This window comes from Alnus glutinosa, chromosome 11 (genome assembly GCF_958979055.1).
Source record: "Alnus glutinosa chromosome 11, dhAlnGlut1.1, whole genome shotgun sequence".
Classification (NCBI taxonomy): domain Eukaryota; kingdom Viridiplantae; phylum Streptophyta; class Magnoliopsida; order Fagales; family Betulaceae; genus Alnus; species Alnus glutinosa.
The window spans coordinates 23,757,967-23,783,596 of NC_084896.1; the positions used below are offsets into that span (position 1 = coordinate 23,757,967).

Here is a 25,630-nt window from a genome sequence, read left to right on the forward strand (position 1 = left end):
TCTACTTTATTTTGTCCTCTTTGTTTGTCTAAGGAGGATTCTCTTCTACATTTATTTTTTAGATGTACTTTTGCTAGAATAGCCTGGAGATCTTCTTTTTGGCCCCTAAACTCTTTAGCTTGGGCTCATCTTAGTCTGGCTGATTGGATTAAAGGTATTTTGAATCCTTCTTTGAGTTTTGGCATTCCTCCACAGGATACTCATCTTTTTCAGATTTTTGCTGCCGTTTTATGTGATCTTCTATGGTTTCATAAGAATAAAGCTGCCCCTGATGGTGTTATTCCTAATATTTTGGTGTTTGTTAGTTCTATAAAAAAGCTCTCGATGGTGCATTTTGCGGCTTGGCACTCTGTTTCTTCTCCTGTATCAGAGAAGTCAGAGAAATCGGACCTCCGGTGTGTCAGAATCTCCTTCTGTTCTCTCTGTTTCGGTCACTCAGCCGTCTCTCCCTCTCGGGTGGCTCTGAATCGGGTGTGTGATGAAGAGAGGAGGAAGAGAAAGAAAATGAAAAGTAGAGGGGAAGGGTGTGGGTTGCGTGGAACGGGGAGGGGGGGGGGGGGGGGGTGTTGTCGTGCGTGCTGGAGAAGAAAAGAAGAAAGGAGGAGGAAAAGAGAAAAAGAAAAGGAAGAAGGAGAGAGAGGCGTGCGTGCTGGAGAAGAAAAGAAGAAAGGAGGAGGAAGAGAGAAAAAGAAAAGGAAGGAGAGAAGTGGACCAGGGAAGAAAAGGGGAAAAAGAGAAAAGAAAAGAAAGAGGAAGAGGAGGAGGGAGTGGAGGTCATGTGTTGGTGTGTGAGCGGTTTGGAAGAAATAATGTTATCTCCTTATAGCTAATTAGGTGTGGATACGTGGTAGAAAAAGATTTCTTTTATTTTCAAAAATTTTAACTTTTATTAATTACATTGGGACCCCTACTATATTAAAATCTTATCTTTTTGCAACTAATATATAACCCCACATTTAATTTAACTACAATCTACTCACACAATTAATTATTTATTCTATTAGGACTCATCATCATTATTATTTATTTACTAAAACTCATTTTTATACCAATCATATGAATTTATCTACTTAAAAATTATTATTAGTCTCATCCTATTAAATAAAAATAATTTATAAAAAATAAATTCCATATTTATTTTTCTTGGTCTTTACATGTTTGGTTTTAGAATTTGGAGTATGTGCCTATGTGGTTATTTGGATTTGTAATTTTTTGGGTTTGAATTTGGTTATTTGGATTTGGTTATATGGTTATTTGTTTGTGCCTTTATGTTTTGGATTTATAATTTTGTACTAAAGGAAAAAAGGTCCAAAAAGTATAATTTTTTTTTTTTTTTGAAAAAATTAAAATCTGCACAAAAACCGGCCCAAAACCAGTGTAAACCCAGCCCAAAATTGGAACTAAAAAGCGGTTTTAAAACCGCCAGTTATTTGCTAACCAGTGATTATAAAAATAATTGTTTCTGTCTAGGCAATTAGTGGTTGTGGTTGTGGTTGATAAAATGGAATAACCGCTAGGCGGTTAGCAGTTTTACCCAATAACCACCAGTTATAACCATTTGTACACCCCTACATTTGGCCTCGTAGTTATATTTTTTATATTAACATATGAATTATTACTTGGTCTTTGTCTTTGTCTCTGTGGTCCATGCTATGCGACAACTCATTAAGTTGGGTTGAGGCCTGAGGACATCAATAAAGTAGTGGATGAGAGGGAAAAAAAAAAATCAAAGATCATTTGCTTTTCTGTTGCATCAATAATTATGTGCTTCTGTATGTGCGACATAAAGTTTTTCCTTCAGCTTGGTGCGACATAAAGAAGTTTGGTGCTTGGTGCTTTCCTTCAGCTTGGTGCGACATAAAGTTTTGTTGATGGTACAAATTATTGGACGTCGTGCCACGTAGCACCCGTAGATAATATTTTCGTACACCACTATCTTACATCTTACGGTCATGGTTCATCCTAATGCTCTAGTAAGGATTACTTGGTCTTTGCCTATATATATATATATATATATGGAAACAATGTTGCCTCTCACAACCAACTCTCGGCCTTTTCTCTTTCCTTCTATCCATATTTGTCCATTTTTTCTTCATCTTCATCTCCCATTCCATTCTTCTCTTTCTCATAGTAGCTCAATCTGGATATATCGACTTGAAGTGATTTTGCGACGGAAGCTGCTACTTATGATTGTCATCATTGCCATTTTCATGGTTGATTCAACTCGGTAATTTCTCCATATCTCACCTTTAGAGAAGCAGTAGCAACTTTTTTTAAACTTTTTTTCAATTTAAGAAATTAAACAACTTCTTATCATTTTCTTATGTCATTGAAATATTATTTTTAAATTATGAGAAAGCTGCAGTTCCTTCTAATGTTCTTCTGGAGTTCTGATGTCCATCTAAAAGAACATAAATGTAATAAAAAAAAATTAAAAAATTGCATTCATGTCATCCAGAATGATAGAGATGTAATTTTTTTTATTAATTACATTTATGTCCTTCTAGATGGACATAATAAGAAGAACATTAGAAGGAGTGCTAGCAGGAAATATAAAGTTTTTTATATTAAAATAATGGTAAGAGAACTACTTTTGCTTCCTTAGATGTAGGGTACAATTTTTAGTTCCCTTAGTGTTTCCTTAGTCTATGGAACAACAAGGGAAGTCTCCAAGGGGTAGCTCAATTGGCTGGAGACTACGCCTTATAAAGCGGAGGTCACTAGTTCGAAAATTCTCTCTCCCTCTCTTGTATGGATATGTCAAAAATAAAAAGAAAATAATTCAAGTGGGTTTTTTAGGAGATTTTCTTACATGTAGGAAATAAAATGAGATTTAAAAAAGCTAATCTCAATGTTCCTAGGAATTATTTTTCGGTACGCTGATACCAGGAGGAGTACCTTTGATATTAGTTTGAAGTTGCAGCCTTAACTATTGGTGGTGGTGGTAGGCTTTCTATATTATTATGTTCTTTTCAGTTATATTTTTCATTCAAGTATGCCAACGGCTCCTAATATGCATCCTTTGTGTCATCACGAGTTGTCATGAGTAAGCTAACTGTACCATTTGGAGTATGTGCTACACCTGGAACATTTGGACCAAGAGGAATTGGAATTAGATGAACAAACTCGATGTTATAAGTAATATCAACAATAGTTATAGTTTCCTAGCTATAGCCAACCAAAGAATCTTTTTTTTTTTTTTTTTTTTTTCATCTGATCAATCTATGCCATGTCTATCTTTGATTATTTATTAAATAATTAAATCAATCATTTTTTATATGTTTAACCTTTGAGGATATTCAATATGATTTAACATATTATTAGAGCAAAATGTCTAAAGTTCGAGATTTGTTTCAGCTACCCACCTCCAATTTTAATTAAAATATTTTATATGTTTTGATTCACTTATTCATGTAGAGTTTGAGCCCACATATTAATTAAATTAAGCGAGAGTTTGAGCTCACATGTGACAATAAATGTTAAAATATTAATTAAATAATTAAATAAATTATTTTCTATCGACTTAAATTTTTTTGATAATCGGTGATTTGACCGTTTACCTTTACAACAAGGAAATGACATGCTAATTTTCATGCACTTTTCCATTTTACAATTCCTTAGGATTGTTGTTTTGAGTTCCTCATAACCTTATGAATGCGTAATTCATGATATTCCTGAAGTGCAGATCAAAGATATATGGCAAGGCATAAAAACTATTAACCCAAAGACCATATTGTGTGAAGAGATATTTATAGGAGTCACAAAAAGATGGATCCCTCTAGTTCGTCTGAATCTCAAGTATTTGTTAATGATAATAAGCCTGAGCAAAACCAAAGCATTACTTTCATGGATCGTGATTCCTACAATGCTGCAACAAAAGGCAAAATTGAGTTCTTCAAAAATATCGCCGATCATAAGTCTCTTGACCACCTACTAACCGCAAATAAAAACACAATCCTCCATATTTACATCACAGCCCTCAATTCCCAATTAGAATCAAGAACACCTATTGCAAGATCAGAATCAACAACAACCCTCAATACAAGATCGGAATCAACAACCAACTTTGTGGAAGAAATTCTTGAAATGTGTTCGCCATTGTTATGGCAAGCCAATGTCAAAGGTGAAACTCCATTGCACATTGCGGCAAGGTACGGGCATGATGACATAGTGAAAGTTCTAATCAAATATTGTGCCCAAACTCCCCATCAATACCTTGAAGGAGGGATTGAACCAGTAAAGGAAATGCTCAGGATGACTAACAAAGAAAAAGACACGGCGTTACACGAGGCTGTACGTTTTCGTCACCTTAAGGTTGTAACATTGTTAATTGAAACAGACCCAAATTTTTCATATTCTGCTAATGATGCTGGTGAGACTCCTCTTTACATAGCTGCCGAGAGAGGGTTTGAAGACGTGGTGATCGAAATTTTAGACGAATGCAAATCACCAATGCATGGTAGCGGTGGCCCCCTTGGTAGGACGGCTTTGCATGCTGCTGTAATATGGGGTGATAAATATGAAGGTACTTTCTATTTATTTTCTCAATGTTCTACATGCATGCATGGTTAATTTAGTAATGAGTAATGCAGGTTTAATTTTTTTCAAGGTTTATAATAATTTTGATAAAAAGAAAAAATTCATCAAATAAATGAAAATGATCATTATACTTAACAAACAAATTATTTTAATTATTGTAGATATGACCACAAGAATTCTGAAACAAGTTGAAGGTATAAGTAGAAAAGTTGACGATGAGGATTGGACTCCACTTCACTTGGCTGCATACTTGGGCCATTCAGCCTTAGCAACGCTGTTGTTGAATGATGATAAATATGTAGCATACATGAAAGACAAAAACGGTAGGACAGCTCTTCATATTGCAATTCAACAGGGTAATGATGATATAGAAAAGACCATTGTATCAAGTTGTCCAGATTGTTGCGAACTAGTTGATAACAAAGGTTGGAATGTACTCCATTTTGCTATCATTTTCCACTCCCATGGATCGCATCTTTCTCCAGTGGAAAAGAACACACATTTAGAGAGGATCATTGAAATTATCAGAGAAAATTCGTGTCTCGACAACCTTTTGAATGAGAAGAATGCCGATGGGGATGCACCTCTTCATTACTATATGAAAAAAGGTCGGTCAGCTGAGAATTTTTTTGGTCACCCTCGACTCGACAAGATGGCTTTCAACAAAAAAAACCTCACCGCGTTCGAACGTGCTTCAGGTTTATTTGAATTTTTCGGAACAAAAGAGGTAACACACAATTTTATCTTGCATTTGAAAAAAATTTATTTCCATCATTCTTTATTTATCCGTTTTTCAGGTCTTCAAGTGGGGCCCCCTATTGCCTCTCTCTTCCTCTCTCCTACTCACTCTTCTTTTTCTCTTTCTAAATTTCGTATTAAGTATTCAAATACATCTAAAAATATGAAGAAAAAAAAAAATCTAAAATTACTGAATCAAATCACTCATCGATAATGCTTTCTCAGAAAGATAGTTCAAATTCATTTATTGATTAAGCACGTATAACTAGCATCTTTTTGGGGCAAACTAAGAAAGTTGAACTTATTTTGATTATTAATTTTCTCATTTTTCTTATACAAATTGAATTTTAGTTGTTTATGAATTAAGAAGAAACTAATATCTAATTAAGTTGATATAGAAATATTGTACATGAATCTCACGTGCATGGATCTCACGCGCCTCCTCATCCCCTCCACCTCCACTTCTGGTGTTGCTAATTTTCGGGCTTAGAGTTTTTTTCTTGGTCTTTATTCTGTTTTTCTATATGTATTGTTGTTCTCTTAGTGTTTTTGCTTTCTGCTTAACCCAATTCTATTGGGCTTCAAACTCTTTGTTTTTGAAGAAGATCCCTCTTCCATTGCTCCGACTCTTAGTCTACTGTTTCCTTGGCTGCATTTTAAGTGACTTCAACCTTTTTCGCTCCCTTTCCGTGTCTGAAGGTTCTTGCATGTTGTTTGTCTAGCTTGGGTTTTCAAGTTGTTAAGCCTGTATTTATTTTTCGTTTCTTGTACTAGCTTGTTGCTATCGTTTGTAATTTCTTTTGGAAATATATATATAATTTTTCTATTTTGTGATCTTAATTAAATAAACATTAGTAAATGTCAAAAATATTTTTAAATATTTGTCTCATTTTAAATTTGGGATGTTTGTCTTTTTATTAAATTTTGTGCCCATTTGGTTTAGAGGTTTCAAAATGTGCGATTTGAAAAAAAATAATTTGTTTTTTTTTTTTAATAAAATCGTGATTCGACCATTAAAATTGTGATTTATCTTTTAAAATCATGCAGTTTTTTGACGATGCACTATTTTGTTTGCAATTTGAAAATTTAAAGAATCTATTTAAAAAAAAAACATTGAAAAAACCTCTTTTACTTTTTGAAACCTCAAATTTTTCTCAAATATTAGTTAACCCAACATATATATTTTCAGATGCCGCTCCCACCACTAACAGATTTAGAAGGATAAATTTTTCCTCCAAACTAGGTTGGAGAAACTTTTTTTAATTCAGTCTATCAAAATGTCATGTGTCTCTTTGCATGTGAAAACACATGCTTTTTTAATTGTAAGGGAAAAGTTGGAAAAACAAATGCACTTTTAATAAAATTTATGACAACTTTATTCCTTGCAATTAAAAGAAGCATATGGTTCTCATATAGAAAGGGACATGACATTTTTTATAGATTAGGTTGGAGAAAGTTCCTCCAACCTAATTTGGAGGAAAACTCTTGCCATAAATAAATAATGCCATTATATATTTTCACTTTCATATTGAAAAAGTGTTTAAATACCTTTTTCTTTCCATAACACGCAGCAAAATTTTTCTCTTTCTTGTTTTAAATTCCAATTCTATCTTTAAACGATTTGAGCGTTTTTAATTTGATCACAGTTACATATATGATAGACTTTTTTTGTATAAATGTTCTTATAATTCTTATATTGCGCGCAGGGATATGTACACCCATTTTTTTTTTTAAAAAAAAAAAAAATCATTTTAAATTCCTATTTGAAAAAAAAAAAAAAAATCCCTAATAATATTGGTATTAATATTTCACAGGTGAGTGAAATTGAGCGTGCAAAGGGTCGACCACCTCTACGAGTAATAACTTACGAAGACAATGCCACAAAACCAGCGAACTAGTTGGAGTTATCTTATTTGCGGAATACAGCTGGAGCCCATTTGATAGTGACAAGTGTTGTCTGAATGAGTTTTCTTGTTACTTAATTTCGCATGTTACAAATTGATGATACATATTACATAATATTGATATTTGATGTACTGTTTGCTAAGAGATGTTGTATTGTTACAAACATGATTTATTTTCAGCCGTTTCAAACGTTTTTACTGCTTGACCTTAGGACATGTTCATGAGTTTTTATGAAAGAAAAATTCAGTTGTAATAGTTATGACAGTTACTAATTTATAACTCTTACAAGCCATTCATTCTTGACGACCGTTTTTACATGCCATTGATTTCTTAGTCTTTAACATATTTTGAGGTTTTAATGTAAAATTCACCACAAAAAAGTTGCTCATTAGCATCGACACTTGATGGACGCTAAAAGTCCCAAAGTCGACGCTAATAGGTTTATCCGAAAGCTCTAACGGTGATGATCATCAGCTAATCATTAGCATCGACTTAGAGGTCAATGCTGATGATGACCCACCATCATCGACATATGTTGACGCTAATGATATATGTGGTCAACACTTAAGATTGTAGCACAGATATCATATGTTGACGCTGATAGGTCTATCTTTAGCATTGACGTAGAGGTCAACACTGATGATGACCCACCAGCGTCGACAAAGTCAACGCAAATAATATATGTGGTCGACACATACGTCGACGCTAATAATCTATCGTCAGCGTCGACTATTGTGGACACTAATGAGTTGAACATTAAAAAAAATAATAATAATAATAATAATAATTAAATTAAAATATATTTTGAATAATCCATTAGCGTCGACGCTAATAAAAATAAATTTTTAAAAAAATATATGTTTTTTTAATAGGCAATTGGCGTCAACAAAGTCGCTGCTAATAACCTAAAAAAAAAATATTTTTTTTTTTTTATATAATCTAATCATATATATACTAGTTTATAAACTTAGTTGTAACACCACGGTCTCATATTGGGAAGAGATAAATAGCTCACATATATTTTTTACATAATCTAATCATATATATACTAGTTTATGAACTTAAATGTGACACCCCAATCTCATATTAGGAAGAGATAAATAGCTCACATAGAGTGAGTAGTTTATAAGAAATAGTCATGAGTGCTAAATCTCACATTGCCTAATTACTAGGTGAAACTGGGCTTTATAAGAGATTCTAGGGAAGCTTCAAATTAACTAGTTATTTTGGGGTGATAGCGCAGATCTGGCTAGCGTTTTTTTCTAAGTCATTACAAATGGTATCAGAGCCACCTAGTAATGTCAGGTCATGGGGTACTGAAGCACCGCATGATGTGGTCCTAACGAGAACTTCAAGGGTTTAAGGAGGGCAGTTTGTAACACTCTGGTCCCATATTGGGAAGAGATAAATAGTTCACATAGAGCGAGTAGTTTATAAGAGATAGTCGTGAGTGCTAAGTCTCACATTGCCTAGTTACTAAGTGAAATTAGGCTTTACAAGAGATTTTAGGGAAGCTTAAATTGACTAGCCCTTTTGAGGTAATAGCGCATATCTGACTAGCATTTTTCTCTGGATCATTACTATTTATAATAACCCACCCCCAATGACACATTATTGTCCGCTTTAGGTTCCCCTAAACCAGACTTCCTAAAAGGCCACTCATCTTGGTACTACTCTCGCATAAACACTCTTAACTGTGGAGTTCTGATAAGTCCATGACCATCACGGATTTAAAACGCGTTGTGTCAAGAAATGTGCGTTTATACATATAAGCACATCCTCATTTCCAAACGATGTGGGACGTCACAATCACCCCATGTTGGGACCCAGCGTCCCCATTGGTGATCCTCATAGGATCACTCCATTCTTGACGTCTCAATGAGTGCCCACTGGCGACCCTCATGGACTTGTGCACGCTCCCCCCATCTCAAGCTAGGCAATAGTTTTGATACCAATTGTAATGGCCCACCACCAATGACACAATATTGTCCGCTTTTGGTTTTCATAAACCAGACTTTCCAAGAGGTCACCCATCCTAGTACTACTCTCGCATAAGCACGCTTAATTGCAGAGTTCTAATAGGTTCGTGACCATTACGGCTTTTAAAACGCGTTGTGTCAAAAAATATACATTACTTTATACATATAAGTACATCCTCACATTAGTATCCATTGTTTAATCAAACTCACGTGAGAAGCACTAAAATATGAGAATATGAGAGACTAGAAAGTACAAGACATCCAAACAAGGCCTAAGTAATCTAACTTAATTCTAATTGAGACACAAATGATTTTTCATGAATATACATGAAGAAAATAATACAATGGAAAAGTTCGTATATACTACAAGATTTGTATTTTCTTTTCACTTTTACATACAAAAAAAAAAGTCTTGGATTTTTAAAAAGTGGTGTACTGCAACTTGGGCCCTTCATTTCGTGGTCGGAGAAGCCATTAGATGGAAAGCGGACCAGCGTTGCAACAAAAAGTGCTTGACCAATTGCACACTGAAGGTACTGCCGCCTCTGAATGCAAGCAACAATGCGAAATTTTATGCAATTCTATGGAATCTTTTTTCTGTGTTAAGGTGGGTAAATTCAAGATCGATATGATCATCATCAAATATTGCAGAAAAGGGTTATGGGATCTAACAATTCTCCCTAATTATTTGCACTATTTGCTTTTTATATATCGATAATTGAGTGTCTACCCTAAACAAAACTTACCATATCGGATAAGTAAATAAAACTCATCAATGTATACTTACCTTTGCTAGCTTCTTCTTCTTCTGTTTTTTTTTTTTTTTTTGCATACATGAAAGACACAAAGGAAAGGACAGCTCTCCATATTGCAGCTCAAACGTGGTAATGATAATATAGTATCTCTCATTGTATCAAGGTGTCTAAATTGTTGCGAACTGATTGATAACAGAGGTTGGAATATACTCTATTTTGCTATCAAAGGAGCTCCCTACTTTCGTTTAGAGGGGATTATTGAAATTTTGAATGTGTTAGAACATAGGGTTTATATATTTCTCATAGTTAGTTGATTATAATCAATTCAATAGAATTTAATTACCGTATTTGTATTATCTTTATCTACTCCAATTCTCTTTTTTATATATATATATACGCGTGTAATTTATAATGTAAAATATATCAATGATGTAGCCGTTAGGCAATTACCTAGGAGTAAATCTAAGTGTCTAATCAAACGTCCAAAAAAAATTCTTTGTCTCCATTTCAATTTTTCTTTCGCTTTTTCTCTTTAGTTTTCCATCTCATTATGAAATTATTTGTGGTATTAAAACTAGAGGTTATGAGTTTGAACTCTGACTCTTCAATCAATCCTATTTCAATATAATTAAATATTCCACGTATCGGGCCTCACTTATTAAAGAAGAGTTTGAACCCACACGCGAATGACAGTGTAAGAATATTAATTAAAGAAAAAACTTCACTTAACCCTTCTGAATTTTCATCACTTTTGTAATCTCTCATCTCCAAAGTTTAAAACTCTCAATTTAGTACATCAATTTTTTATTTTTTTTTAAAAAAAAATTTGCAATCTTACCTATTTGTTAGGATTTCCCGTTAAATTCTAATGGAAGGGTAAGAATTTCTAAAATACCCTTATTTTTTTAAAAAACCAAATTAATTATAATTTAAGGGTAATTTTATAATTTTACAGGAGTATAACGGTTATTTTACCCTTTGACCGTTTGACCTAACGTCCCTAAACCCTAACGGGAGTAGTGAAATTGCAAAAAAATAAAACTTTAATACATTAAATTGAGAGTTTTTAAACTTTTGGAAGAAAGTGCAAACATAATAGACGTTCAAGAAGATTAAGTGAAGTTTTCCCTTAATTAAATGATTAATTCACTTTCTATCAGCTTAGGCTTATGGGATAAATAGTAGTTTAACATAATATTCCTAAATTCGAATCTTATCTCTACCATTTATCATAATTTCAATTAACTATTTCACTTCCAGATTAAAGATGACAAAATGATCGTACCTCGAAATTCAGTCATCGAGGTGAACCAGTCGGTTCTTCTCATGGAAACATTAATTGATATTACACCAGGAGATTCAATTCCGACGCCTTCAATATAGTAGTGCCGAAGAAGGTCTGATCGTGTGTGATCGCCAAAAGAAGAAGGGAAATCAAGGGGTGAGTTTGGATGCATTGGTGACGATATTCACCCGTCTCGGACGTGAAGCGACGGACATTGCCGTTGCCCATAGCTACTCACTGGCTCAAAGTGTTTTCTCTGTTATTGAAGACGCAAACCCATTGCTTACAAAGATCAAAGCACTGGCTGAAGCTCATGATGGTGGTGTGCTACGGGAAGTTGAGAAATTAACCAGAAGCCTCACGGAAGCCTCTGAGGAATTGAGGTGAACTCCCTCCCTCATGACCCCTGAGAACACTGAAATCATCCAGAAATCCATTCAAACTCTGGCTTTGGCCTTGAAGAACGTTGAGGTGAGATGCTAATTGGCAAAATGCCTACAATCTTTTGCTGATTACAAGACATGAGCTTTTTTCTTCTTCTTTTTCCCCTCAATTTGTCTCCTCTTTTCCATCCTCCCACCATTGCACAATATAAGAGCTCTGATATTCGGGGATTTCACGGTGATGAGGCTGTAAGGGAGAATTTGAAATTACTTGTCAAGTCCCTCAGCAGGCTATTGTGAAGACAAATGAAAAGGTGGAAACATAATAGAAGGTTACAACGGTTAATTGTATGGTTATCAAGACTCCTCCCTTATCACCCTGGGGAGAATCTGAAGCTTCAAGGTCTTTTTGAAACTTTTTTTTTCGTTGCTAGTGCTACATATATGTTGCATTACTTTATCTTGTGGGTTAGAGAAATGCAAAATGCTACACCTTCATCTCACCTTCATTCCTCGAATTTTATTTTATTTTTAGGAAAAAATACAATTTAGCTCCCCAAACAACCAAAACCTTTGAAAAATGCACATTTTGACGAAATATCCCCATAATACCTATGTCACATGTCATTTTTCAATTAAAAAAAAATTAAAGATTCAAAAAAAAAAAATTAATAAACTAAAATTTTATTTCTTATTTTTATTTTTTAAAAATAAAAATAAAATAAAAAAGAAGCGGTACATCCTCCGGACGATCACAATATTTTTTTAAAAATAAAAAAGAAAATTCTAGTTTTTAATTATTATTATTATTATTATTATTTTTTAATTGAAAAATTACACGTGACAGAGGTATTATGAGAATATTTCGCCAAAATGAGCATTTTTCAAAGATTTTGGTAGTTTTGGAGGCCAGAGGGTAAGTCTTAAAAGTTTGGGGGGCCATCCAAAGAATGGATGATAGTTTGAGAGGCTAAAGTGTATTTTTCCCTATTTTTTAACAAAAACTGATCTAAAAATTTTGAGCATTGTCTCATCAGATTAATAGAATTAAACTAATATGTGAATGTAATACGTAGCATTACTTATTAGGTTATCCTCAAATCCGATTGTAATGCCACTTAACGATATCCAAGGTTTAGAGCAAAGATAACATGTAAAAGCCACACTATATGGCCCAAAGCATAGCCACCATACTCGTTGCTCTTATAACATCAAGTGAACAGCAAATTCAGCCAAACTACCAACTCTTACTAATCAACCTGTCCAACAAGACCTGGTTTGTCTTTAACATAAACTGGGTTGAAAGAACTTCCTCCAATCCAACCTATTAACTAATATTTGTTTTTAGAACAAGTGATTTTCACATATATTTTTAAAAATGCATGCTCTATTAATTCTATTAAAAATGCATATGAAAATCACATGCTCTAATGACTGGGTTGAAAGAATTTCCTCCAACCCAATTCAGAGAAAAACTTGGCCCCTAACACACACACACACACACAAAAAAAAAAAAAAAAAGACAAAGATTTTAAGCTTTATAATACATTCACTTAATAGCTAATCCAGCTTGTTACACATTTGGTCTACAGTCAGTTCAAACTCCACTACCTCCTCTGCACCAAAGGAAACCTCCAAGTCTACAATGAAAAAACCTCAAATGCATGACCAAAAACCCTCCAATCCTCAGCTTGATTATCACAAATTTTAAACATTAAACCGCCCGAAACGGTGGTGCCTCACCAAATTTCAGTAGGTAGGCTGTCTCATAAACAGGCCGCAGTTGCAGAATCACTTGAGCATCTAAATATGCATCACAGGAGAAACACCAAAACGACACTGTTTCCCAAAGTAACCATCACATGAGCATTGAGCAAGACAACTTCATAATGCATTGCGGAGAAAGTCAAATGGAATAAATCGAAGAAGACACAATTTGAAGAAAATAATTGCTAATACATAATACCTGTAGCTGAGGGCCAGACAATGATTCAACTGCTGATGATGCTGGAGCATATGCTTGTTCACAAAACGGCTGCAGAGCACGTCCTTACAGCATAAACATAACCAATTCTCATCCGGGTGTTGGCACCTTTGCCCATATCAATGATTCCACACATGAGCAGATAAATTCAATTTTTCTTTTTGTAAAGGAAATTCACTATACACACAAAGGGTGCAACCCAAGTACACGGAAAATATACAAGAGAAAACAATATTTGATCCTGAATTTGCTTTACAGGCCTTGTAACCGAGAAGACTGATGTGTTTAGTTTTGGTGCATTTCTACTTGATCTTCTCGCAGGATTAAAGTTGGATACTCCACATTGGAGACACTCTGCATCCTCTCTGCGCGCCAGAGGGGGTGACGTCATATGATGAACAAAACTGGTTGAATGAAATTGTAGATCCGGTGTTACTGGAAGAAAGAATTGATCAGGAACAGCTTCTAGCTTTTGCAAAGCTCAGCCAGAGTTGTATGCGTTATAACGGAGAAGATAGGCCTGGAATAATCGATTGAGGTGCCAAAACAACTCAGGCGTATTTATCAGTCTGTGCCATGCACACCACTTTAACTTAGCTCGATCTCCATCCAGACTGAATTTTAATTTGTCATTTGTTAGGTTGTGTTGAACTTATTTACTTTGCAGGTAATATTTCCAGTTCAGTTAAAAGGATAATTAAACATCTACCGAGTATGATTAGATATATCGGTGAAGAATTGCATTACTCCTTTATCAAAACTACATAACTCAATCTAATTAAAATGTGCTGATTATCGGAACAACCCACAAAATCACCACCCATAATTTGCTCCAATTAATTAATTCAGTCAACAAAAAGATTACCAAATAAAACTCAATAATCACATCCCAAAATTTGACAATCAAACCTGACTTGTTTTGGGTGATGCAATTTAGTGAAAACATACAAAAATCAATCTTAGCAACCTCACCAAATCATTAAAAAAACTGTAAAATGGTCACTTCTCTCTTTTTTTTATGTTTTATTATTTCTTATTTCTTTCTCACACAAATCAGACAACACAACACCACTTTTTTCCTTTATTTCTCATGTATCATTTTCTTCTCCCAACTCTCATGTACCATTTTCTTCTCCCAATTCCTACTTTCAAGATTCCTATGCCCTTGCTTTAACAAGCAAAAATCGATTTTGAAATAGCAGTCCCTCCATCCAAAGTTTTGGAATTTCAACAGATTTGAAGGCTCATAGTTATCCTTCAAATAAGATATATTCGGCTTTTGCTGGTAGGCAACTTTCTAGCCTATCGCTATATGTTCATTTTAATTCAAATGTCTGATTTTGTTGCTCGACAGTAAGAAGCCCTGTTACTGTTTCTCCTTAGAACAATTCTTGAGTTGTGAGTTATTTGTTAGAATGATTGTCTAAAAGAAATCTGAAAAAAGTATTATTTAAATGGAATAATGATAATGTATAGTTAAAATAGTGAAGCTGTTGGAGGTGCATTAAAAAAGTGACTCACCGGAATAGAAAAAAAATGGTTTTTAGCTATTTTGGTGTGAGCTACTAAGAATGCTTTAAGATCATATAAAAAATGGAATGATTTAACAACCGGCCTGCTTAAAAAAAAGTTTATTATATAGTACACCAAGATTGAAAGTTTCTTTTTTTTTTTTTTTTTTCACATTTGAGATAGTTTTTTAACATAAAAAGTAATTTAGTTATTATATATATAGAACTAAAGTTGACTTTAGGAAAAAAAAAAATTGACGCAAGACGTGATTTATGGAGAAAAAAAAAAAGTATAATTTATCCTAATAACTAAGTGGGCTGGATACTGGGCTTGGTTTGGGTGAACCTGCCCCCAAACTATTTCTGACCAGCCCGACTAAGAACTTTAGAGAAGCTAGGGTTTTGAACTCTACACTGTATAAATAGAAACTTTCCTTCACTTTCTCGTCTTCGTGCTGTGCTAAATTTTCTAGGGTTTTGGATTGACCTCTTGCTCGCGTAGCTCAGCTCTCTGCGATCTCGCGAAAGCACGAAGAAATCATTTGTTTGTGCCTTTGTGTTTTGGATTTATAATTTTGTATTTAGATTTGTTAATTTTGTGCCAACGGGAAAAATGTCCAAAAAGTATTAATTTTTTTTATAAAAAAATAAAATCTGCACAAAAACTGGTGTAAACCCGGCTCAAAACCGAAACTAAAAGTGGTTTTAAAACCGCCGATTATTAAGGTAATAACCGCTAATTGGCGGTTATAAAAATAACCGCCTTCGCCGAGACAGTTAGTAGTTGCGGTTGATAAAATAAAATAACCGATAGGCAGTTAACGGTTTTACCCAATAACCGTCGATTATAACTGTTTGTATACCCTTACATTTGGCCTCTTAGTTATATTTTTTATATGAACACTTTCTACAATTGTTATTTATTTTTCTTGGCATATGAATTATTACTTGGTCTTTGTCTCTGTGGTCCATGCTATGCGACAACTCATTAAGTTGGGTTGAGGCATGAGGACATCAATAAAGCAGTGGATGACGGGAAAAAAAAAAAAAAATCAAGGATCAATTATTATTCAGCTTATTTATGTGCTTCTTTATGTGCGACATAAAGTTTTTCCTTCAGCTTGGTGCGACATAAAGAAGTTTGGTGCTTTCCTTCAGAGAAGTCTGGTGCTTGGTGCTTTGCTTCAGAGAAGTTTGGTGCTTGGTGCTTTCCTTCAGCTAGGTGCGACATAAAGTTTTGTTGATGGTACAAATTATTGCAAGTCGTGCCACGTAGCACCCGTAGATAATCTTTTCGTACACCACTATCTTACATCTTACGGTCATGAAGTTCATCTTAATGCTCTACTCATTATATAGTGATTACTTGGTCTTTGCCTATATATATATTTGGAAACAATGTTGCCTCTCATAACCCAACTCTCGGCCTTTTTTCTTTTTTTCTTTTTTTTTTTCTCTTTCCATCTGATCCATATTTGTCCATTTCTTCTTCATCTTCATCTCCCATTACATTCTTCTCTTTCTCTTAGTAGCTTAATTTGAATATATCGACTTGAAATGACTTTTGCGACGGAAGCTGCTACTTACGACTGTCATCGTTGCCATTTTCATGGTTGATTCAACTCGGTAATTTCGTCATATCTTACCTTTAGAGAACCAATAGCAACTTTTCTTAAACTTTTCTTCAATTTAAGAAATTAAATCACTTTTTGATTCACTATTTAAATGCACTTCACAATAGCTTCTCTTATTATTTTCCTATATCATTGAAATATTATTTAAATTATGAGAAATACTACAGTTCCTTCTAGTGTTCTTCTGGTGTCCATCTGGAATGACATAAATGTAATAAAAAAAAATTAAAAAATTGCATCCATATCATCCAGAAGGACATAGATGTAATTTTTTTATTACATTTATGTCCTTCTAGATGGACACAAGAAGAACATTAGAAGAAGTTCTAGCATTCCTCTTAAATTAAATGCTAAAAAAAAAGAGATGAAAGAAAAATCATTAAAATATTGTTTCAAAAAAATGCTAGACAATGAGAGAGGAAATATAAAGTTTTTTTTATATTAAAATAATGGTAAGGGAACTACTTTTGCTTCCCTAGATGTAGGGTACAATTTTGTGTTTCCTTAGTGTTCCCTTAGCTTATGGAACAACAAGGGAAATCCTCAAAGGGTAGCTTAATCGACTGGAAACCACGCCTCATGAAGCGGAGGTCACTAGTTCAAATCTCATCTCTCCTCTCTTATGTGAATATGTCAAAAAAAAAAAAAAAAAAAAAAGAATCTAATTCAAGTAGGATTTTTAGGAGTTTTTCTTGAACGTAAGAAATAAAATGAGATTTCAAAAAGCTAATCTCAATGCTCTTAGGAATTATTTTTGGGTACGCTGATACCATTGGTACATTTGATATTAGTTCGAATAGGTTGTGCTTTCAATATTATTATGTTCTTTTCAGTTATATTTTTCATTCAAGTATGCAAAGGCTACTAACATGCATACTTTGTGTCATCACGAGTTGTCATCAGTAAGCTAACGGTTGTATCTGGAGTGTGTGCCACACCTTGAACATTTGGACCAAGTGGAATTGGAATTAGATGAACAAACTCGATGTTATTCCTTATGAATGCGTAATTCATGATATTCCTGAAGTGCAGATCAAAGATATACGGCAAGGCGTAAAAACTATTAACCCAAAGACCATATTGTGTGAAGAGATATTTATAGGAGTCATAAAAAGATGGATCCCTCCTGTTTGTCTGAATCTCAGGAATCTGTTAATGCTAATAAGCCCGAGCAAAACCAGATCAGCATTACTTTCATGGATCCCTTCAGTTTGTCTGAATCTCAGGTATTGTTAATGCTAATAAGCCCGAGCAAAACCAGAGCATTACTTTCATGGATCGTGATTCCTACAATGCTGCAACAAAAGGCAAAATCGAGGTCTTCAAAAATATTGCCGATCATAATTCTCTTGCCCTCCTACTAACTGCAAATAAAAACACAATCCTCCATATTTACATCACAGCCCTCAATTCCCAATTCGAATCAAGAACACCTATTGCAAGATCAGAATCAACAACAACCCTCAATACAGGATCGGAATCAACAACCAACTTTGTGGAAGAAATTCTTGAAATGTGTTCGCCATTGTTATGGCAAGCCAATGTCAAAGGTGAAACTCCATTGCACATTGCAGCAAGGTACGGGCATGATGACATAGTGAAAGTTCTAATCAAATATTGTGCCCAAACTCCCCATCAAGACCTTGAAGGAGGGATTGAACCAGTAAAGGAAATGCTTAGGATGACTAACAAAGAAAAAGACACGGCTTTACACGAGGCTGTACGTTTTCGTCACCTTAAGGTTGTAACATTGTTGATTGAAACAGACCCAAATTTTTCATATTCTGCTAATGATGTTGGTGAGACTCCTCTTTACATAGCTGCCGAGAGAGGGTTTGAAGACGTGGTGATCGAAATTTTAGACGAATGCAAATTACCAATGCATGGCGGTGGCGGCGGCGGCGGCCCCCTTGGTAGGACGGCTTTGCATGCTGCCGTAATATGGGGTGATAAATATGAAGGTACTTTCTATTTATTTTCTCAATGTTCTACCTGCATGGTTAATTTAGTAATGAGTAATGCAGGTTTAAATTTTTTTCAAGGTTTATAATAATTTTGATAAAAAGAAAAAATTCATCAAATAAATGAAAATGATCATTATACTTAAAAAACAAATTATTTTAATTATTGTAGATATGACCACAAGAATTCTGAAACAAGTTGAAGGTATAAGTAGAACAGTTGACGATAAGGATTAGACTCCGCTTCACTTGGCTGCATACTTAGGCCATTCAGCCTTAGTAACACTGTTGTTGAATGATGATAAATATGTAGCATACATGAAAGACAAAAACGGTAGGACAGCTCTTCATATTGCAATTCAACGGGGTAATGATGATATAGTGAAGAGCATTGTATCAAGTTGTCCAGATTGTTGCGAACTGGTTGATAACAAAGGTTGGAATGTACTCCATTTTGCTATCCCCGAATGTCTTTCTTTTCCAAGTGAAAAGAGCAAACGTTTAGAGATGATCATTGATATTATCAGAGAAAATTCATGTCTCGACAACCTTTTGAATGAGAAGAATGCCGACGGGGATACACCTCTTCATTACTATTTGAAAGAAGGTTGGCCAGCTGAGCATTTTTTTTGTTACCCTCGACTGGACAAGATGGCTTTCAACAAAAAAAACCTCACCGCGTTCGAAGGTGCTTCATATAATTTGCCAATTTTCAGAAGAAAAAAGGTAAAACATAATTTTATCTTGCATTTGAAAAAAATTTATTTATCCATTTTTTAGGTCTTCAGGTGGGGCCACCCTATTGCCTCTCTCTTCCTCTCTCCTAATCACTCTCCTTTTTCTCTTTCTAAATTTAGTATTAAGTATTCAAATACATCTAAAAATATGAAGAAAAAAAAAATCTAAAATTACTGAATCGAATCACTCATCTATAATGCTTTCTCAGAAAGATAGTTCAAATTCATTTATTGATTAAGCACACATAACTATCATCTTTTGGGGGCATACTAAGAAAGTTGAACTTATATTGATTATTAATTTTCTCCTTTTTCTTACACAAATTAAATTTTAGTTGTTTATGAATTAAGAAGAAACTGATATCTAATTAAGTTGATATAGAAATATTGTACGTGAAAAATTAAAATCAATTGTATTGTTAAACAAGTTCTAATGTATTTTAAAATCTCTAAAAGTTAAATGGGCAAAAAACACTCTGCTAGGGTTAAAAACTTTTTTCTCTCACGGCTAAGAAGAGACATAGCTTGAGGAGGAGAGAAGAACAAGGGGTCCTCCTCCTCTCTTATTCCTCTTCCTTTTCTCATTATGCTTTCCCTCTCCTTGGTAGTTTTTCCTATAGTTTTCTCAATCTCTTATGAGGTATTATCCATTGCCTTGTGTGTGAATTATCCTCCAGAACTCGCAGCCTCAACCCCTTCACCAACGCCCTTCCGCCTCCTCCATTTGGATCTGTCATGGGTCTCGGTTTTGGCTTCCTTGAAGCTCGATCTGCCTCCCTCGGACAGCCCCGCCAATTAACGCGCCTCTCCGACGTCGTCTCTAGCCTCCCTGCTCCCCATCACCGCCTCCCGCTCAACTTGTTGGTTCTCTTGCGACAGCGCGTGGATCTCACGCGCCTCCTCGTCCCCTCCACCTCCACTTCTGGTGTTGCTAATTTTCGGGCTTAGAGTTTTTGTCCTGGTCTTTATTCTGTTTTTCTATATGTACTGTTGTTCTCTTTGCGTTTTTGCTTTCTTCTTAACCCAATTCTATTGGGCTTCAAACTCTTTGTTTTTGAAGAAGATCCCTCTTCCGTTGTTTCGACTCTTAGTATACTCTGTTTCCTTGAAAACTGGTCTAGATATGAGTCTTTAGAAGTTCTTTTACTCTCGATGGTTTTACCCATCATAGTGTGCCGCGACTTTCATTGGCTGCATTCGTAAGTGACTTCAACCTTTTTGGCTCCCTTTCCGTGTCTGAAGGTTCTTGCATGTTGTTTGTCTAGCTTGGGTTTTCAAGTTGTTAAGCCTGTGTTTATTTTCCGTTTCTTGTACTAGCTTCTTGTTATCGTTTGTAATTTCTTTTGGAAATATATATATATATATATATATATATATATATATATATATATAATTTTTTTTATTTACTGATCTTAATTAAATAAACATTAGTAAATGTCAGAAATATTTTTAAATATTTGTCTCATTTTAAATATGGGACGTTTGTCTTTTTATTAAATTCTGTATCCATTTGGTTTAGCGGTTTCAAAATGTACGATTTAAAAAAAAAAAAAAAAAAAACATCATGATTCGGCCTTCAAAATTGTGATTTATTTTTAAAATCGTGGGATTTTTTGACAATGCACCATTTTGTTTGCAATTTAAAATTTTAAAGAATCTATTTAAAAAAAACTTTGAAAAAGCCTCTTTTACTTTTCGAAACCTCAAAATTTTTCTCAAATACGAGTTAACCCAACATATATATTTTCATATGCCACTCCCACCACTAATAGATTTAAAAGGACAAATTTTTCCACCAAACTAGGTTGGAAAAACTTTCTTTAATTCAATCTATCAAAATGTCATGTGTCTCTTTGCATGTAAAAAACACATGCTTTTTTAATTGTAGGGGAAAAGTTGGAAGAGCAAATGCGGTTTTATAAAATTTCTGACAACTTTATTCCTTGCAATTGAAAGAAGCACGTGGTTCTCATATAAAAATTTCTGACAAAATTTTTCTCTTTCTAGTTTTAAATTCCAATTCTGTCTTTAAACAATTTGAGCGTTTTAATTTGATCATAGTTACTTATATGATAGACTTTTTTCGTATAAATGTTCTTATAATTCTTATATTGCGCACAGGGATATGTACACCCATTTTTTTTAAAAAAAATAAAATATTTATGTTAAATCCCTATTTGAAATAAAAATCCCTAATAATATCGGTATAAATATTACACAGGAGAAGAGGCAACCACCTCTACGAGTAATAACTTACGAAGACGAGTAGGAGTTATCTTATTTGCAGAATAAAGCTGGAGCCCAATTGATAGCGGCTACACTCATTACAACTGACTTTTGCAGCATGTATTACCATGCCTGGGGGATTCATGGAAAGTGGAGAAGGCTCACACCCAGGCTCTGTACTTCAGAAAAAAAGTGTTGCTTTCAAAGCATTTGTCATCATATATATTAATTAGTGACAAGTGTTGTCTGAATGAGTTTTCTTGTTACTTAATTTCGCATGTTACGAATTGATGATACATATTACATGGAGTAATGATTCATTACCACCTAGATATACAACTTTTTACCACCTTGCCTATGTGGCAAGGTGGTCCCTCACCTTAATTTATTTTTAAAAAATAAAAAAATTCAAAAGGTAGTGGGGGACCACCTTGCCACATATGCAAGGTGGTGAAAAGTTGTATATTTGGGTGGCATTGAATCATTACTCTATTACATAATATTGATATTTGATGTACTGTTTGCTAAGACATGTTGTATTCTTACCAACATGATTTGTTTTCAGCCGTTTCAAACGTTTTTACTGCTTGACCTTAGGACATGTTCATGAGTTTTTATGAAAGAAAAATTCAGTTGTAATAGTTATGACCGTTACTAATTTATAACTCTTACAAGCCATTGATTCTTGACGACCGTTTTTACATGTCATTGATTTTTTAGTCTTTAACATATTTTGAAGTTTTAATGTAAAATTCACTACAAAAAAGTTACTCATTAGCATCGACACTTGGTGGATACTAAAAGTCCCCGAGTCGACGCTATTGACTATTAGCATCAACATAGGTTGACCCGAAAGCTCTGATGGTGATGATCATCAGTGTCGACTTAGAGGTCGACGTTGATGATGACCCACCATCGTCGAGATATGTTGACGCTAATGATATATGCGGTCGACACTAAAGATTGTAGCACAGATATCAAATGTCGACCCTGATAGGTCTATCTTTAGCGTCGACGTAGAGGTCAATGCTGATGATGACCCACCAGCATCGACAAAGTCGACGCAAATGATATATGTGGTCGACACATGCGTCGACGCTAATAGTCTATCGTTAGCGTCGACTATTGTGGACACTAATGAGTTAAACATAAATAAATAAGAAAATAAAAATATATTTCGAATAATCCATTAGCGTCGACCCAGTCAACACTAACACTCTAAAAATAAATTAAAATATATATATATATATATGTGTGTGTGTGTGTGTGCGCGCATATTTTTTATATAATCTAATCATATATATACTAGTTTATGAACTTAGTTGTAACACCTCGGTCCCATATTGGGAAGAGATAAATAGCTCACATATAGTTAGTGGTTTATAAAAGATAGTCATGAGTGCTAAATCTCACATTGCCTAATTACTAGGCTTGGGAATTCGAGTTGGCGGGTCGGGTTTGTGTCGACCTGTCGGGTTGGAGTACAACCCGAATGCAACCCGATTAATAATTGGGTTGGAACGGGTCAACCCGATTGTGATTTTTTTTTTAAAAAAAAATAATTCAAAAAAATGCCATAAACGAGTTAGCGGGTCATAAACGGGTTGGTAATGCAAATGTTTTGTTAAAAAAAAAAAAAAGAAGAAGAAAGAAAAGGGTCGTCACACACATCATTCTGCTACTTTTGCACTGCATGTACGATCATGCAAAACTGCTTCGACGAGTACTACTACATTCGTCATTGTAGAAAGCAGTTGATCAAAGAAAAGACTTAGAGGGAAGTAAGAAAACAACATGTCAAGAAAACGTTAACAAACACCCATATATGTTCTTGTTTTCTAGCCGATAAAGATAGGAAACACCCCAAGAAAGTGTTAACAATATATAATATAATAAGAACACTCCTAATAGCTTATATATATCTCAATCTAGAATAGTTAATTAAAATTCATTTTATTCAGTTTAATGAATGAGTTTTAAAATGCACTATACATCCGATTATCTATTCTTAACTCTATATTATTATTTTTCATTGTAATATTTTTTTCCACGTGGATCCCACTTGATAACTCTACTACTTTACACACTATCCCTTAGATTTTCACTATGAAGGAAGAAAAAAAAGGAAGAACGTGGAGTCATGAAGGGAAAAGGAAAAAGAAAAAGCGGAAAAGATGGAGATAAAGAAAAAAAAAAAAAAAAAAAAAAAAAAAAAAAAAAAAAAGATAAGTGAATAGTACAACTCTACGAGTAGAGTTGTACTATTTAAAGAATTAAGAAAAATTTATTCTAAAATTGGAATAGATAAGCTGATGAAATATCTTTTTAATAATTTTGTTATCTATTCTAACTTAAAGTTACAAATAAATAATTTATTAGGAGTACTATAAGGTCTGATGGTTGGCTGGTTGCTATGACCTTTGCTATTTCTTTCTTACATGAAAAGTAGACTTATGCTGTTGCTATGCCTAGGTTTATTTCTATTTCTTTCCTGCCCTACTATTTTAGTACCAAACGAATGGCTGCCATGATCTTCAGCTCTCTAGAGAGGGATCTGCAGTGATTTGGGTGGTTAAACAAACCCAATCTCGTATTTTCTATGACTCATTCGCATGCAGTAAAAATTGAGTTATCTCGATCTGCTATCTAAAAGTTTGTGCAACTAGCTATTTGCATATGTTTTCCTTCCAGCTAAGACTATTCTGCCTAGGATATTTTTGAGTTGTCCTAGACAGATGTAGGTGGGAGAGGGTCAGTCTCATGATCTGAAAGCAGGAGACTGTAGACATCCATCAAAAATGTTAGTGCTCCAAGAGGACCAAGGTTGTTCATCATATTGCTCAAAATGTTGATATTACTTTTGTACATCGTATTGATTCCACAGCACGATCGACCATGCAGCCCTTTAGGAAGTAGGATCACAAACCTATATATAGCCATAAACTTTAATTTTAAGTATATGTAATATATAAGGGGCTAAATCATAAGTATATTATTTATATATAGTATGGAACCCTAAAAATAATTGTATTTACTATATATAATCATAAACTTCAAAGTTAAGATATATACAAGTCATTATAAATGTATATAGTTTCTAAACCGTTTACATGCATGTATATATATATATATATATATAGTATTAATTATAGGTTTTTTAACTTTGTTATGTTGCATTATTTTTTTATTTTTTTATTTTTTTTTTGTTTCTAGACATAGATGGTGTACAAAACCAAACTTTTTACATTAGTATAGTATTTACATATAGCCCTAAAACTTAACCTTATGTGATATATAGTTAAGAAAATAAGATTTTTTTTTTTAAAAAAAAAAAAAACATTAAGTGATACAATGATTTTATATGCATTGTGTACAAAATTCTAAATACATTTTTTTTTAATATATATTTGGAAAAAAAAAATAACAGTTGGCCACGTGTATTTATTACACGTGGCCACATATAGCCGCGTGTAAAAATACACGTGTCCAGTCGAACACATATAATAATACACGCGTACAATTGGCCACGTGTAATAAATTCACGTGGCCAATTGTACACGTGTATAAAATACACGCGGCCAATCGGACAAGTGTATAAAATACACGTGTCTAATTGGACGCGTGTACTAATACACATGTTAAATTGAACACGTGTATTTTTACACGTGACCAATCAGACACATGTATTTTATACATGTGTCCGATTGGCCGCGTAATGAGTACACTCGGCCAATTGTCTTGCTTATACTACCAGCCACGTTGTCATCAAGACACGTGGCTAGTTGCTCATGTGTCTACAATAACCGGTACTGTAAACACGCGACCAATTGCATCTTTTTTTGTAGTGCTAGCTTCCCTATAAGAGGTGGCAATTCAACATGTTTGATTGGGCCACTTGGTTCTTTTTCATTGCGGGTCCCTAGCTAGCTACTCTAAGTTCGGACGACCATAACCCATTTGTGTCTCTATTTTTCACGAAAAGATTCGTGCATA

The 25,630-nt window shown here is 34.1% G+C and overlaps 2 protein-coding genes and 1 pseudogene across 2 annotated transcripts; all 3 read left to right on the forward strand.

Moving 5' to 3' along the window:
• The first annotated feature begins 569 nt into the window (after positions 1-569).
• LOC133880994 (uncharacterized) lies at positions 570-7,486 on the forward strand. The gene is made up of 4 exons (XM_062319966.1): positions 570-2,227; positions 3,686-4,525; positions 4,701-5,266; positions 7,092-7,486. The coding sequence occupies exons 2-4, from the start codon at positions 3,769-3,771 to the stop codon at positions 7,173-7,175; spliced, it is 1,407 nt and encodes a 468-aa protein (XP_062175950.1). The 5' UTR covers positions 570-2,227; positions 3,686-3,768; the 3' UTR covers positions 7,176-7,486.
• Positions 7,487-9,639: 2,153 nt separating this feature from the next.
• Positions 9,640-11,884, forward strand: LOC133881246 (protein TRIGALACTOSYLDIACYLGLYCEROL 2, chloroplastic-like; annotated as a pseudogene).
• Positions 11,885-17,750: 5,866 nt separating this feature from the next.
• LOC133882675 (ankyrin repeat-containing protein At5g02620-like) lies at positions 17,751-21,926 on the forward strand. Its single transcript, XM_062321880.1, has 3 exons — positions 17,751-18,674; positions 18,847-19,400; positions 21,633-21,926. Exons 1-2 carry the CDS (start codon positions 17,987-17,989, stop codon positions 18,909-18,911), a joined length of 753 nt encoding a protein of 250 aa, XP_062177864.1. The 5' UTR covers positions 17,751-17,986; the 3' UTR covers positions 18,912-19,400; positions 21,633-21,926.
• Positions 21,927-25,630: the final 3,704 nt, after the last annotated feature.

What these genes read in the sequence shown, in the direction of transcription:
- LOC133880994 (XM_062319966.1), top strand. Translation starts at nt 3,769, where the DNA reads ATGGATCCCTCTAGTTCGTCTGAATCTCAAGTATTTGTTAATGATAAT. An exon ending in ATGGGGTGATAAATATGAAG is followed by an intron (nt 4,526 to 4,700) that starts GTACTTTCTATT and finishes TAATTATTGTAG; the next exon opens with ATATGACCACAAGAATTCTG. An exon ending in AATTTTTCGGAACAAAAGAG is followed by an intron (nt 5,267 to 7,091) that starts GTAACACACAAT and finishes AATATTTCACAG; the next exon opens with GTGAGTGAAATTGAGCGTGC.
- LOC133882675 (XM_062321880.1), top strand. Translation starts at nt 17,987, where the DNA reads ATGGATCGTGATTCCTACAATGCTGCAACAAAAGGCAAAATCGAGGTC. An exon ending in ATGGGGTGATAAATATGAAG is followed by an intron (nt 18,675 to 18,846) that starts GTACTTTCTATT and finishes TAATTATTGTAG; the next exon opens with ATATGACCACAAGAATTCTG.